Source organism: Microcaecilia unicolor, chromosome 2, assembly GCF_901765095.1.
Source record: "Microcaecilia unicolor chromosome 2, aMicUni1.1, whole genome shotgun sequence".
Taxonomy (NCBI): Eukaryota; Metazoa; Chordata; class Amphibia; order Gymnophiona; family Siphonopidae; genus Microcaecilia; species Microcaecilia unicolor.
In genome coordinates, this window is record NC_044032.1 from 132,332,295 (window position 1) to 132,347,573 (window position 15,279).

Sequence of the window (15,279 nt, forward strand, 5' to 3'; positions counted from 1 at the left end):
TATATTTTTCACAACAGAGTAATGCTATGTGGGACAAATCTATTTTTCATCCAAAATCAAGGTGGATTCCCCCTGGCCCTATGGATCTCCATATTGCCATGTTCAAGGCCCTTGTCTGGAGAGATTTAGAACTATTGGAATCTAAGAAACGATATGGCAAAAAGCGGTTTGTCAACATTTCTAACCAAGAACGTGCAGCCATTTGTGAATTATCTACGGACTCCAAGATTATTATTCGTCCTGCAAAGGGGGTTCCATAGTGGTGCAAAATCAACAGGCATATGTCAGAGAAATTTTACGCCAACTTATGGACACGCGATGTTATGAGGTATTACTTGAAGATCCTTTACAACAGTTACAAGCCAGGATTTCAGAGATTGTAGATGAAGCCGTTGTAGCAGGGTGTCTGACCAAGGCAGAATCGCGGTTTTTGAAACCAGCTTACCCACGTACACCAGTGTTTTACACGGTGCCCAAAATTCATAAAGATCAAAAAAATCCACCAGGGCGCCCTATTGTATCACTCACGGGCACAGTTTTGGAGCCTTTATCCACATTTTTGGATCATTTTCTCCAACTGTTAAGAAGGCTAAGTCATATATACAGGATACGTCCCATTTTTTGAGATGCATTACAGAAGTTGCAGATGTGACCCCTGAATCCATTCTGGTAACACTGGACATAGAATCCCTGTACTCTAACATACCGCAAGAGGTGGCCCTTGCTATTTTGGAGAATACTTTGTGCGCAAGATCGCAAAGTGAGAGAGTTCCAAGTAAGCTGTTGTTATCTATGGCACAATTAGTATTAAAGAAAAACTATTTTAGGTTCGATCTTCAGTTTTTCCTACAGACAAGAGGTGTCGCAATGGGCACCGCAGCTGCGCCCAGTGTGGCTAATCTTTGTCAGCAATTTTGAGGAATGTCATCTATATCAGAACGACTGTTTTTTATATCTCCCATTGGTTTCGTTTCATTGATGACAGCTACATACCATGGTTTATCATAAATTAACAGATCAAAATACTTTACTATCTTTTGAAAGTCACCATCCAAGTAGACTGAAATGGGCTTTACCAGTAGGGCAGTTTTTACGCTTACGTAGGATATGCACCACTGATGAAATATTTAAACAACAGGCGATGGAGCTGTCATTTAAACTTCGAGCAAGAGGCTATTCTGAGAAGTTTATACACTTGGCGTATAGACGTGCATGGTATGCACAATGCACACTATTACTTTTGGAGAAACCTAAAGAAAAGATGGACAAAATGGGGTGTGTGTTAGGTTTTTCTACCATGGCTCCTGAAATAGTGCAATTGATTCTTAAACATTGGCAGGTCCTTACATTTCATCCAGTGTTTCTTCAACACCCATGCATAGCATACACTCGAGGGCGTAATCTGAGAGATGATTTAATGCTTGTTAAAAATTCTGTGACTTCACTGTTTTTAAAAATAATCTTATTCTATTCAGCACATAAATGTAGATAGTATCAATGTTGAAATTCCAAGCAGTTGCTGTGAAAACAGCAAAAAAAAAAAAAACTCTAAGGGGTTACAATTTTTTTGCTTCATTCTGTAGTTAGGTTTTTTTTAAATATATTATTCTTATTTTTGTTTGTAGGTTCTCCTCTATAGACCTAAGTAGACTGTATTTGTCAGAGCTAATTACTGGCTGATAGAGATGCCCTAGTTAAACCTTCTAGCCCACTAATTGGTTCAAATGCTGATAAATCAGAGATCAGGCCAGGGGTGGGAGGGAGTTTGGGGCCCTGTTTATTAAGCATGTGCTAAAAGCTAAAGTTGGAAACATATGGGTGACTAGCTAATTTTAGTGTTCTCTAAAAATGCTAGTGCACAATAGTAAATAGGGCCCTTAATTTTTAAATAGAGGTTCCCTTTGAGTATCAGTTGTGCTCGTCACTGATGATATGGTGAACTCTAAAACAGCATCAAAATAAGAAATTGCATAACAGCTCTTTTTTTTTCACCTTCATTTCTGCAAACCATCACAGGATCTCATATGTCTTCTTGGATTTGTTGAGTTTGTTTGCTATGTGATATTGGTTATCATTTTAGGCTGATAATTATAGCTGTTATAGTTTCTTATGAAAAATAAATCAGTTTTAGAAATTGCAAAAAAAATGTTAGGGAGTCATTTAATAGTAATTAGCCTGCACTGATGCTATTTCATGCATTATCCACCTCAATGCCCATTTATGTAATGGGCAGATAATGTATGATGATGACATTAATACATGCTAAGTCACAAAAGAGAGGCTAACTGCATACAAATATTAATAGAAACACACAAAAAAAGCAAACACTAGGCATTCAGGATTGAGAAAAATGTAAACCTTTTATTCTGAAAATGACCCGTCACGGACTGTGTTTTGGCGTGCAAATGCCTGCATCGGGGGGGGGGGGGGTCTAACATAAAAACACATAAATATATTAATCAAAGATGTATCACAGGAAAGCACACTTTGGGTAAGTCTCTAAACCCTCAATCTGCCTCGACTTTGTATGCAGTATGCATATTTCTGGACTGAAAAGTTATTTTATTCCATAATGTGGCGGCGCTTTATTTGCACCTTCAGTGCAAGGGCTCATTGTACGTGCTGCATCACCCAATTGTTCGTTTAACAGTATGGCTTATGCAGTTTAGTTGTCCGGTTTGATTTATATACCGCATTAATAGAATGTGATGGACATCTTTATTAGGTTCCATTCCGCAGAGTCGCGAGGCAAATATAGGCTGTTTGTCTGTAGCCTCAAGCACCTAAGGACGTTTCCTGAGTCAATGAAGATGGCCCCATTTTTTGTCGTTACAACACATGGAAACTCCATTTTGCTTGTCTTATATTGTCAAACAAGTACTCACTGTTTTTCCATCATGTACTCACTGCACTGATAAATGGTATAACATCCGGTTGTAGTGCTTTCCTGTGATACTGCAAAGACACACACATGCATAATAATTTATTTTTTCATTCATGAATTTGTTAATGCAACTCCTTCCCCTGTGTTTTCTCTTACATTAGGAAACATATCCTGATTGTTTATTTTATCTTATATGACCATGAGCAGACCTATAGGATCTTTTTGATAGATATTTTTTTTGTTTGTACTATATTTTTTGGTTCTCTTCTGCATGATTTTATGTTCTTTTAATTTGAATTGTTTTCTGCTACTTTTAAAGTATGAATATGCATTTTATGTATATATGTAATGTTGACTATATATATAATGTTGGTTCAAATTGATGAATCATATTTATGTGTTTTTATGTTAGACCCCTGATGCAGGCGTTTGCACGCCGGAACACGGCCCGTGTCGGGTTATTTTCTGAGTAACACATGCTAACCATGAGTAAAAGACTTCCTATATGTCGAAATGGCAGTCACAGAATCTCCAGGGCTATTTTTTCCCTTTTATATAGAACAAGTTATTTCTTTCTACTTTTAAGGTTGTATATTACATGTTCCACATCAGTTGGCATCGTGGGTGCTATTCTTGTTGCCGGTATGACCACTGAAATTAAATGATAGTTGAAAAATGAGATCTGAGTAGTGTTACAGCTACTTATTAATGATGATAGCAATAAATAACAAAAATAACAATAATCACCACATTGTGGAATATATTCCTTAATTTCTCAAATTAGGAAAATTAAAGTATCTAAAACTTGAAATAAATGCTAATATAAATTTTTATTTTGCCAGATTATTGCACTCAACAAGACCAAGGAAAGAATGCGGCCTTATCAAAGCAACCAAGATGATGAAGACCCAGATATCAAAAAAATTAAAAAGGTGATATATCAAAAATCTGTTTAGAAGACTGGAATTTAAAATGTTGATAAGTGTCTGTCAGGCTCATTTTCAAAAGAGAAAAACGTCCAAAAAGTGACATAAATCTACATTTGGATGTTTATCTCACAAAAACGTCCAAATCAGTATTTTCAAAACCTCTTTTTAGACGTTTTTCTCTGACGTCCGTCAGAAGGATGTCTAAATCTCAAGGGGCCTTGTCAGGGGCAAGTTCATGGCGGGACTTGGGGTGTTCCTAAGACTTGGACGTCTTTCAACAATAATGGAACAAAACAAAGACGTCCAAGTCTAAAATTTGTTTTGAGCTAGACCTGTTTTTATAACGAATAGCTGCAGTGGGAATTGAACTCACTTCCCCAGGATCAAAATCTGCTGCACTAACCACTAGGCTGCTCCTCTACTCCACACAAGAGGTGCCCCAGATGACCACCGGAGGGAATCGGGGATCACCTTCCCTTACTCCCCCAGTGGTCACTATCCCCCTCCCACCCCCCAAAAATGTGATTAAAAATATTACTTGCCAGCCTCAGATGTTATACACAGGTCAATTAGAATAGCATGCAGGTCCTTGGAATAGTCTAGTAGTGGTGCGGTGCACTGCAGACAGGTGGACCCAGGCTTCTACCTCCCCCTACCTGTTACACGTAGAGGAAACTGTGAGCCCTCCAAAACCCACTATACCCACATATTGGTGCTCCCTTCACCTTTAAGGGCTATGGTAGTGGTTTACAGTTGGGGGTAGTGGGTTTTGGGGGCTCAGCAGACCAGGTAAGGGAGCAATGGTGAGATGTGTACCTGGGAGCATTTTATAAAGTCAACTGCAGTGCCTCCAAGGATGCCCTATTGCTTTCCTGGGATGTCACTTTTCCACTATTCTATCTGATGCCAAGCTTTCTGTTTTTTTAATAACATCAGAGAGCCTTGTGTCTATTGTTTATCATTAGATTTGGGCTTTGAATTCAGATATATAGATGAAAAGGAGGTATCATGACATATATCTAAATACCAGAGTTCTGTTTTTCCATACCTCATAGCAAGAGTGTACATTCCCTAATTACCTGTCCCAATGCAACTGAAGCTTTTACCTCCTCAGTGCATGTAAATGGTTTCATCCCTGTGTGGATTCTCTGATGCCATGTGAGTCTTTCTTTCCAACCAAAGCTTTTACCACACTCAGGACATGTAAATGGTTTCACTCCTGTGTGTGTGTGTTCTCTAGTGCATTGTGAGGTTTATCTTCTGACCACAGCTTTTACCAGACTCTATACATGCAAATGGTTTCTCTCTCGTGTGGACTTCCTGATGTGCTTTGAGATTTACATTACAACCAAATACACACTTAGAACATTTGAATGGTTTCACTTTATTGTGGATTTTCTTGTGTATTTTGTACGTTTTGCATTTGGATGTATTTGTTTGAAAATGGACCAAAAAATAAAACAAATCACAAAACACTTTTCCAAACAGCATTTTCAAAAGGAAAAGATAAACTTTTTCGTTTTGTAGAAAATGACCTTTCCTGTTCTGATTTTGGAGGTTTTACAAAAAACGTCCAAATTCAGACTTAGATGTCATATCCAAAAATGCCCCTTGTGCATATAATGTCATAGTGAAAGTGCAAGGGGATGGGGCACTACTTAATGCGCTGCTGCTTTCAAGGTCAAACCGCAAAAGAATCATTGGATCATGGTGATTGTGTGTTTCTGATGGCATAACATCATTATGCCCAAAATCATGATGTTGTCAGTAGAAGAGAATACACTTTATTAGTATCAGAACTCAGCAGCCTATAATAAAAAAAATGCTTGAATACAGTGACACTTGAAAAACAGTACAGTGTGTTCTCACTATTCACGATGGTATTGTTCTTGGAAAACTTCACAAATTGTGAAATTGTGAATACCGAACCATTGCCCCTGTGGGAAAAAAGGGGTTTGGTTCCAGGTTTACTTATATTTCTAAAAAACCACTAATAATAAACTCTGTGGGATTTAGGGGGTTAGGTTCCTGCTATGGAAAACCATATAGGATTGATAGCTTACAACTCACTCCCTGGATGTCTGGTGGCCATTCCCAGAAGCAAACACCAAAATGAGAAAAGAGAAAGTGAAATCAAAGAAGGCTGTTTTGAAACACGCATATCCATGAATACATGAACAGCGTGGTGCGAATAGTGGTCTTGAAGTACGTCACCGCAGATAAGTGAAATTGCGAAGACCAAACGCACGAATAGAAAGAACAACACTATGGTTTTTTAAAAAACCCACCACCCTACCCTCTTTACATAATAGAATGCCATTTGATATCTTCATTTAGACCTATTAGAATCTGTGATTTACTTATAACCCTGTTGCAGACAATGAGAAACAAATGGGGGCTGTGAGCATTTGTGTATTGATATGACTTTTATGTTCTGTCAATCTGATTTTAATAGATCATGTTGTACGCCCCACATATAATTTCATACAGGCAGCGTAAGTTGTAGATAACAAAAGATGAGGTACCATCAGTGACAAAACGAAGAGGGTAACTTTTGTTTGTAATTGGATTAGTCCAAAAAGTACATACTTCTGTATACTGACAGTAAGAGCATGTACCACAAGTTTGATGCCTGTTTCACTGGCAATGGTATCGCAGTTATCTTCGAGGAGAACAGATATCACTAATTTATCTCTCAGATTAGTGCCTTTCCTAAATGCTATACATGGGCTGAAGGAAAATAGATAAAACCAGCTAGTGTTTGCATATGGGTTTTGTTATTTGGGAAGCTGAATGAGAATAACTCAAAACAAATACAAATTTGTCCATGTCATCTCTCGGTGTATTTTTCAATAACAGTGGCCTATGAGCATAACCAAGCATGAACAATTCTAGATTTTTGAAACTAAATTGCAGACTCAAATAGGTCAGAATGAAAATATTGAATGGAATTCTATTATGTAAAGTGGGTTTTTTTTAGTATACTCTAGCCAATATTCAGTCAGTGGCAGTTAAGTGTTTTTATATCTGCCATCAGTTGTATTCCCAGATATTCTGTGCCGGGCTATGTCTGGGCACCGGCATTGAATATCTATGGTATGTTGACCACTAAAACTTACACAGTTAAGTGCAATATTCAGCCCTTAACCGCATAAGCTGAACTACATAAGATAGTACTGCTTTTTATGCAGCCCAACTTATGCAGTTATATTATGTGGCTAAGGGCTGAATATTGGCACTAAACCTCATAAGTGCCAACTCCACCCCTGGAATGGCCACAAGTTAGGTGGTTTCGGCTCAGGTGCTAACTGCGAATATTAGCAGCACTAACCAGATAAGTGCCATTGAATATTCATGGTTAGCAACTGACAAGTGATTTAAATGGCTAGGAACCTCTCTGGACCGTTTAAATTGCTTTGAATATCGGGCGGACTAGTTTTCAAGTGTCACTGTTTTCAAGTGCTTTTATTATAGGCTACTGAGTTATGACACTAATAAAGTTTATTGTCTTCTAGTGACATTATCACTTTTTTAGGCATAATAACGTTACACCATCAGAAGTGATAGAACACTGAAATACCATTTAAATTACAGTGCGGCTTGATTTTGTGCTCAGTAAAAGAAGCCCTAAGTGCCCCATCCCTTGAAGCAGTGCTCAATAAAACTCATTGAGTTGGGCTCTGAGGACTTAACTAATTGCTGGACAAAAGAATTTATTTCCAAAATTGCACAACTTATTTCAGAAGAGCTGTAGGTGCAGATAAGTACTTTTTAGTGCCTTTCTTTATAAGAAACTTCATTAATTTGTTTCACTTTATTGCACTTTCACTTTATTGACAATGCACCCAATAAGAAGGTTGCTCTATGATTATATGTTAAAAAGAGTCTAAACAGCAGCTAAGACAGCGATTATGGGGCTGCATAGAAGACTCAAAACTTTATTATGAGAGCTCCTCCTATATCTGACTAATCATAGTCACACATTATTACTTTGGCTTTCACAATATTGAGGGATCATTTTTGCATTCTTAGGGTAGAGCTTTACAGACTTTTACTCATGACACTGGAGCTAGTCAGAATTTCAAGATTTCCACAATGAATGTGACTCTAGCTTGAGGCACATCTGTATACACTAGAGACTCTGTGCATGCAGACTTATTGTAGGTATCCTAAGAAAAATGCTGGCTGTGGAAGGAGGAAAGGTTTGGGAAATCCTACTCTTAAGGGCTCTGTAACCTTCTCCCAAACATTCTCTTCAGAGTCAGTTCAGATTTGGTTCAGATCTGATACCTAAGGGGCCCTTTTACTAAAGCTTAGAGAAAGTTAACAGACATTATCATGCGTTAAATGCTGTGCATCCTATTTTATATCTGTGGGGCATGTGGAACTTAGTGCATGCTAATGTTCAGGGCTGCTGAGAGACTGGACCGCTGCACCCAGCACCCCACTTGGGCTGCTGTCACCCTGCCACTTGGGCCGCTTCTGCCCTCCTCTCTCCCCCCCCCCCCCCCCCCCCCCACAATTTGGGCAACCCTGCCTTCCTGCCCCCTCTTTACCTTTCTGTGTCTGCTCCTCCTTCAGTCTGTGTCACGGTTGTTACTGTATCCCATGCCTGCACTTACCTCGCCTCCTGGTGGCTGGGCCCTATGGCTGCTGTGGACTGTCTTCTTCTTATTTCCCAGACATGTTCCAGAGTTCATTCCAGTCCTGATGTTCCAGCACTCCAGACTTGCCCTGATGTTTCTGCTGCCAAGCCTCACTTGTGACCTCATCTGTAATTGCCTTTATTAAGCACCTGGGAACTTTCAGACTTGCCTTTGCAACAGAGGTCTTCAGATGAGTTTTCGTCTGTGTGTGCTTGTTGCAGTCCCAGCCCTGCTAGTTCTTGTCTTGTCTTCAGCTTCAGTTCCCATCCTGCTTGTGTCTGCCCTGCAAGCCTTCAGCTTTAGTTCTGAACCTGCTTGGGTCCGCCCTGTTTGAGAATCCTGTTTGTTTGAGAATCCTGAATCCTGTTCCAGCCAAGCTTGTGTGAGAATCCTGAATCCTGTTCCAGCCAAGTTTGTTTGAGAATCCTGAACTCTGTTTGAGAATTCTGCTTCCGGTACCAGCTAAGCCAAGTCCATTCCAGCATCCGGTTCCAGCCAAGCCAAGTCCGTTCCAGCATTCGGTTCCAGCCAAACCTGTTTGAGAATCCTGAATCCTGGTCCAGTCCTACTTATTCCAGCCCTGCCTACCAACAGCTTCAGTTCCAAACTTGCTAACTCCAGTCCTGCTTGTACCAGCCTGTCTGAATTCAGCCTCGCTTCCTGTTTGGGTGGTTCACCTGCTGCTGCCGGTTACTGGCAGTGGTCCAAGGGCTCACTACTCCGGACTTCCTGACAGTTGTGACAGTCTGTCACTATCCTGCTCCTGTGTTGACACAGTCACCCAGGTCCAGACACACAGGAACAGGAGAGAAACAGACCCCGTCTCTGGGCCCGGGGAATCTTGCCTCCCCTCTCAGCGGCCCTGCTAATGTCCATTAGTGCATGCTAAGCTTTAGTAAAAGGGCACCTATATGTTATTTTGTGGCCTATTTGAATTGAATTGTTGGTCCCAGTTTTATTTTCCATGATATCTACATAATAAAACCATTATCACAATTTTTAAACAGTCAACGTCAGTTTCAATGTCAACACATTCTTATATACCGCTTCCCTCCCCAAATGGATCCAGTGCAGTTTACATCATTGAGTCTTAGTAGTGATGCCTATTATTCTCTGCAGATGTCCCATTGAAAGAGGACTGAGGCACATTAGCAGGCCAGTGAGGAAAAGCACTTAATGCCACAATCCCTGCTATATGTTTTCTCTGGATAAATGGAGGATTCCATTTTTTGGTTTGTACTTCACACAAACTCTAAAATCACTGAAAAAAAATTTAAAAAGAAGAAGCTGCTTAAGATTCTACTTGCAGTCATTTAACTGTTCTTGTGTTATAATGGTCAACTTGATTTTTATGCATTTTGCTCTGTACCTGAGCTGTATTTGTAGTAGATCTGCAGTAATAGCGGGCTGATTACTTGGAAACTCAAACTCATTGAGGAAGAAAAAATAAATAAAACGAAGACTACTTTTATTCAATCTGCAATTCCAGAGGAAGAAGAGACTCTTCATATCAGTGTGGATTTTTTTTAGATCTTTGATATTTTAGAACAATATAGAGTATAATGGAACTTACATTTATATTTCAAGGTTAATAAGTTAACTTTTGATTATGGAACTTCAGCTTGTTGCTGTAAAGACTTAAGTAAACATTAAGGGCCCTGTTTACTAAGCTGTAGGCGCACTAACTTATTAGCATACACTAACGATAGTTCTCCGAGGACAAGCAGGCTGCTTGTTCTCACTGATGGGTGACGTCCACGGCAGCCCCTCCAATCGGAACACTTTTCTAGCAAAGTCCTTTGCTACCTTGCGCGCCGATGCGCACCGCGCATGCGCGGCCGTCTTCCCGCCCGAACCGGCTCGTGTTCGTCAGTCTTCTTTTGTCCGCGCTTGGTACGGTCGTGTTACGCCGTTCGCGCCCCTTAAGTCAACCTCGCGCGTCTTTGGCTCTTTTGCTAAAAAAAAAAAAAAAAAAAAAAAAAAGGGAAAAGGATTTCGTAAGAAGGCCTTTTCTGTCTTTTTCCCCTTCCGGCAATTCCAGTTTTTGCCCCATTAAGTTTCTTTTCGTTTTCGGGGTAGGCCCTTTTGAGGCCTCGGGTCGAATTTTTTTCTTCCCCTCTTTTTTGGTGCCTTACCGCAATTACGAGTTTTGATTTCGCCGGCGTGATTTTTCCGCCCATGTCATCGAAGTCTCCCAGCAGCTTCAAGAAGTGCACCCAGTGCGCCCGGGTAATCTCGCTCACTGACAGGCATGCGTCGTGTCTTCAGTGTCTGGGGGCTGGGCACCGCCCGCAGGCCTGTAGTCTTTGCGCCCTTTTACAGAAAAGGACTCAGGTAGCGAGATTGGCCCAGTGGAACGTTTTGTTCTCGGGCTCTTCGTCAGCATCGGCACCGGGAGTATCGAGTGCATCGACGTCGGCAGCGTCAAGACCTCCGTCCTCGGCATCGAGTGCATCGAGGCATCGACCCTCTGCATCGGGGCCGAGACATCGGAAGGCTGCGTCGGCGTCGGTGGTACCGGAACTTCCACTTCTGCTGATGTCGTCGGACGGTGGTGCTTCGACTGGAGTGCAGGTGAGGGCTGTCCATTCCCCTGCTGGTGGCGGTGAGCCTTCGGGTGGGTCTCCCCATACCCTGAGGGCTCCTGCGGTACAGCCCCCCTGAGACCGACCTTCTTCGGCCTCGGCCCCGAGGAAGCGACGGCTGGATTCTACGTCCTCCTCGTCGGTGCCAGGAAGTTCCGGTGACATGCTTCGTTTGAAGAAGTCAAAGAAGCATCGACACCGGTCTCCTTCCCGTGTCGGTGCCGAGAGCTCTGGGTCGCCGAGGGAGTCGGCACCCAGTAGGCATCGGCACCGAGAGGACCGCTCACCCTCTGTTCAGGAGGTGTCGATGCGTTCCACTTTGGACAGCCCGGAACAGCCTCCACGCCCGGAACAGACTCTGACATCGACACCTGCATCGGCTTCCATGTCTTTCTCTACAGCCGCTCTGCACGAGAGTCTCCGGGCCGTCCTCCCAGAGATCCTGGGAGAGCTGTTGCGCCCTTCCCCTCCGGTACCGGGGGTGCTTGCGCCACCGGTACCGTCGAGTGAGGCGCCAGCTGGCCCCTTGCCCGGGGTGAGGTCTCCGACATCGGTGCCGCTTGCGGTACCGACTGCGGTCGCCTCCCAGGAAGGCTCCCCAACGACGTCAGCGGAGGGAGCTTCGCCGGTGCGGGCGAGGGAGTCTACCTCTCGACGTTCACACCGTGGCCGTGGTTCCATGGAGTCAAGCCGGGCACGGCTTCAGACACAGGTCCGTGAACTTGTGTCTGATACCGATGGTGAGGCCTCGTGGGAGGAGGAGGAGGACATCAGATATTTCTCTGACGAGGAGTCTGATGGCCTGCCTTCTGATCCCACTCCCTCCCCTGAAAGGCAGCTTTCTCCTCCTGAGAGTCTGTCTTTTGCGGCCTTTGTCCGGGAGATGTCTACGGCCATCCCCTTCCCGGTGGTTGTGGAGGACGAGCCCAGGGCTGAAATGTTTGAGCCTCCTGGACTATCCTTCTCCACCTAAGGAAGCGTCCACAGTACCCATGCATCATGTCCTGAAAAAGACATTGCTGGCGAACTGGACCAAGCCATTAAGTAATCCCCACATTTCCAACAAGGTCGAGTCCCAGTACCAGATCCATGGGGACCCAGAGCAGATGCGCACTCAGTTGCCTCACGACTCTGGAGTTGTGGATTTGGCCCTAAAGAAGGCTAAGAGTTCTAGGGAGCATGCTTCGGCGCCCCCGGGCAAGGACTCTAGAACCTTAGACTCCTTTGGGAGGAAGGCCTACCATTCCTCTATGCTCATGGCCAAAATTCAGTCTTACCAGCTCTACACGAGCATACACATGCGGAACAATGTGCGGCAGTTGGCGGGCTTGGTGGACAAGCTCCCTCCTGAGCAAGCCAAGCCATTTCAGGAGGTGGTCAGGCAGCTGAAGGCGTGCAGAAAATTCCTGGCCAGAGGGGTGTATGACACCTTTGATGTTGCGTCCAGGGCCACTGCTCAGGGTGTGGTGATGCGCAGACTCTCATGGCTGCGTGCCTCCGACCTGGAGAATAGGATCCAGCAGCGGATTGCGGACTCGCCTTGCCGTGCAGATAACGTTTTTGGAGAGAAAGTCGAACAGGTGGTAGAGCAGCTCCACCAGCGGGATACCGCTTTCGACAAGTTCTTCCGCCGGCAGCCTTCAGCTTCTACCTCTTCAGGTAGACGATTTTTTGGGGGAAGGAAGACTGTTCCCTACTCTTCTGGTAAGCATAGGTACAATCCTCCTTCTCGACAGCCTGCGGCCCAGGCTAAGCCCCAGCGCGCTCGCTCTCGTCAGCAGCGTGCGCCTCAGCAAGGCCCCTCGGCTCCCCAGCAAAAGCAAGGGACGAGCTTTTGACTGGCTCCAGCAGAGCATAGCCGACATCCAAGTGTCAGTGCCGGGCGACCTGCCGGTCGGAGGGAGGTTGAAAGTTTTTCACCAAAGGTGGCCTCTCATAACCTCCGATCAGTGGGTTCTCCAAATAGTCCGCCAAGGATACACCCTCAATTTGGCCTCAAAACCTCCAAATTGTCCACCGGGAGCTCAGTCTTACAGCTTCCAACACAAGCAGGTACTTGCAGAGGAACTCTCCGCCCTTCTCAGCGCCAATGCGGTCGAGCCCGTGCCATTCGTGCAGGAAGGGCTGGGATTCTATTCCAGGTACTTCCTTGTGGAAAAGAAAACAGGGGGGATGCGTCCCATCCTAGACCTAAGGGCCCTGAACAAATATCTGGTCAAGGAAAAGTTCAGGATGCTTTCCCTGGGCACCCTTCTTCCCATGATTCAGGAAAACGATTGGCTATGCTCTCTGGACTTGAAGGACGCCTACACCCACATCCCGATATTGTCAGCTCACAGACAGTATCTGCGATTTCAGCTGGGCACACGTCACTTCCAGTACTGTGTGCTACCCTTTGGGCTCGCCTCTGTGCCCAGAGTGTTCAAGAAGTGCTTGGCTGTAGAAGCAGCAGCACTTCGCAGGCTGGGGGTACACGTGTTCCCATATCTCGACGATTGCCTGGTGAAGAACACATCCGAGGCAGGAGCTCTACAGTCCATGCAGATGACTATTCGCCTCCTGGAACTACTGGGGTTTGTGATAAATTATCCAAAGTCCCACCTTCTCCCAGTGCGGAAACTCGAATTCATAGGAGCTCTGCTGGATTCTCGGACGGCTCGTGCCTATCTCCCAGAGGCGAGAGCCAACAACTTGTTGTCCCTCGTCTTGCGGGTGCGAGCGTCCCAGCAGATCACAGCTCGGCAGATGTTGAGATTGTTGGGCCACATGGCCTCCACAGTTCATGGGACTCCCATGGCCCGCCTTCACATGAGATCGGCTCAATGGACCCTAGCTTCCCAGTGGTTTCAGGCTGCTGGGGATCTAGAAGACGTGATCCACCTGTCCACGAGTTTTCTCAAATCCCTGTATTGGTGAACGATTTGGTCCAGTTTGACTCTGGGACGTCCTTTCCAAATTCCTCAGCCACAAAATGTGCTGACTACGGATGCGTCCCTCCTGGGGTGGGGAGCTCATGTCGATGGGCTTCACACCCAAGGAAGCTGGTCCCTCCAGGAACGCGATCTGCAGATCAATCTCCTGGAGTTGCGAGCGGTTTGGAACTCTCTGAAGGCTTTCAGAGATCGGCTGTCCCACCAAATTATCCAAATTCAGACAGACAACCAGGTTGCCATGTATTACATCAACAAGCAGGGGGGCACCGGATCTCGCCCCCTGTGTCAGGAAGCCGTCAGCATGTGGCTCTGGGCTCGCCGTCACGGCATGGTGCTCCAAGCCACATATCTGGCAGGCGTAAACAACAGTCTGGCCGACAGGTTGAGCAGGATTATGCAACCTCACGAGTGGTCGCTCAATTCCAGGGTAGTGCGACAGATCTTCCAGGTGTGGGGCACCCCCTTGGTGGATCTCTTCGTATCTCAAGCCAACCACAAAGTCCATCAGTTCTGTTCCAGGCTTCAGGCCCACGGCAGACTGGCATCGGATGCCTTCCTCCTGGACTGGGGGGAAGGTCTGCTGTATGCTTATCCTCCCATACCTCTGGTTGGGAGGACTTTGTTGAAACTCAAGCAAGACCGAGGCACCATGATTCTGATCACTCCTTTTTGGCCGCTTCAGATCTGGTTCCCTCTTCTTCTGGAGTTATCCTCCGAAGAACCGTGGAGATTGGAGTGTTTTCCGACCCTCATCACACAGGACGAAGGGGCGCTTCTGTATCCCAACCTCCGGTCTCTGGCTCTCACGGCCTGGATGTTGAGAGCGTAGACTTTGCCTCTTTGGGTCTGTCAGAGGGTGTCTCCCGCATCTTGCTTGCTTCCAGGAAAGATTCCACTAAGAGGAGTTACTTCTTTCTATGGAGGAGGTTTGCCGTCTGGTGTGACAGCAAGGCCCTAGATCCCTGCTCTTGTCCTACACAGACCCTGCTTGAATACCTTCTGCACTTTGTCTGAGTCTGGTCTCAAGACCAACTCTGTAAGGGTTCACCTTAGCGCGATTAGTGCATACCATTACCGTGTGGAAGGTAAGCCGATCTCGGGACAGCCTTTAGTTGTTCGCTTCATGAGAGGTTTGCTTTTGTCAAAGCCCCCCGTCAAGCCTCCTACAGTGTCATGGGATCTCAATGTCGTTCTCACCCAGCTCATGAAATCTCCTTTTGAGCCACTGAATTCCTGCCATCTGAAGTACTTGACCTGGAAGGTCATTTTCTTGGTGGCAGTTACTTCAGCTCGTTTAGTCAG

At 45.0% G+C, this 15,279-nt stretch overlaps 1 protein-coding gene across 1 annotated transcript in view; it reads left to right on the top strand.

Moving 5' to 3' along the window:
* Nucleotides 1-15,279, top strand: part of RASGRF2 (Ras protein specific guanine nucleotide releasing factor 2) — an 839,627-nt gene that overhangs the window by 261,126 nt on the left and 563,222 nt on the right. Inside the window, exon 4 of the mRNA XM_030193334.1 lies at nucleotides 3,727-3,816. Coding sequence (XP_030049194.1) covers nucleotides 3,727-3,816 — 90 coding nt within the window. The remainder of the gene's footprint in view (nucleotides 1-3,726; nucleotides 3,817-15,279) is intronic.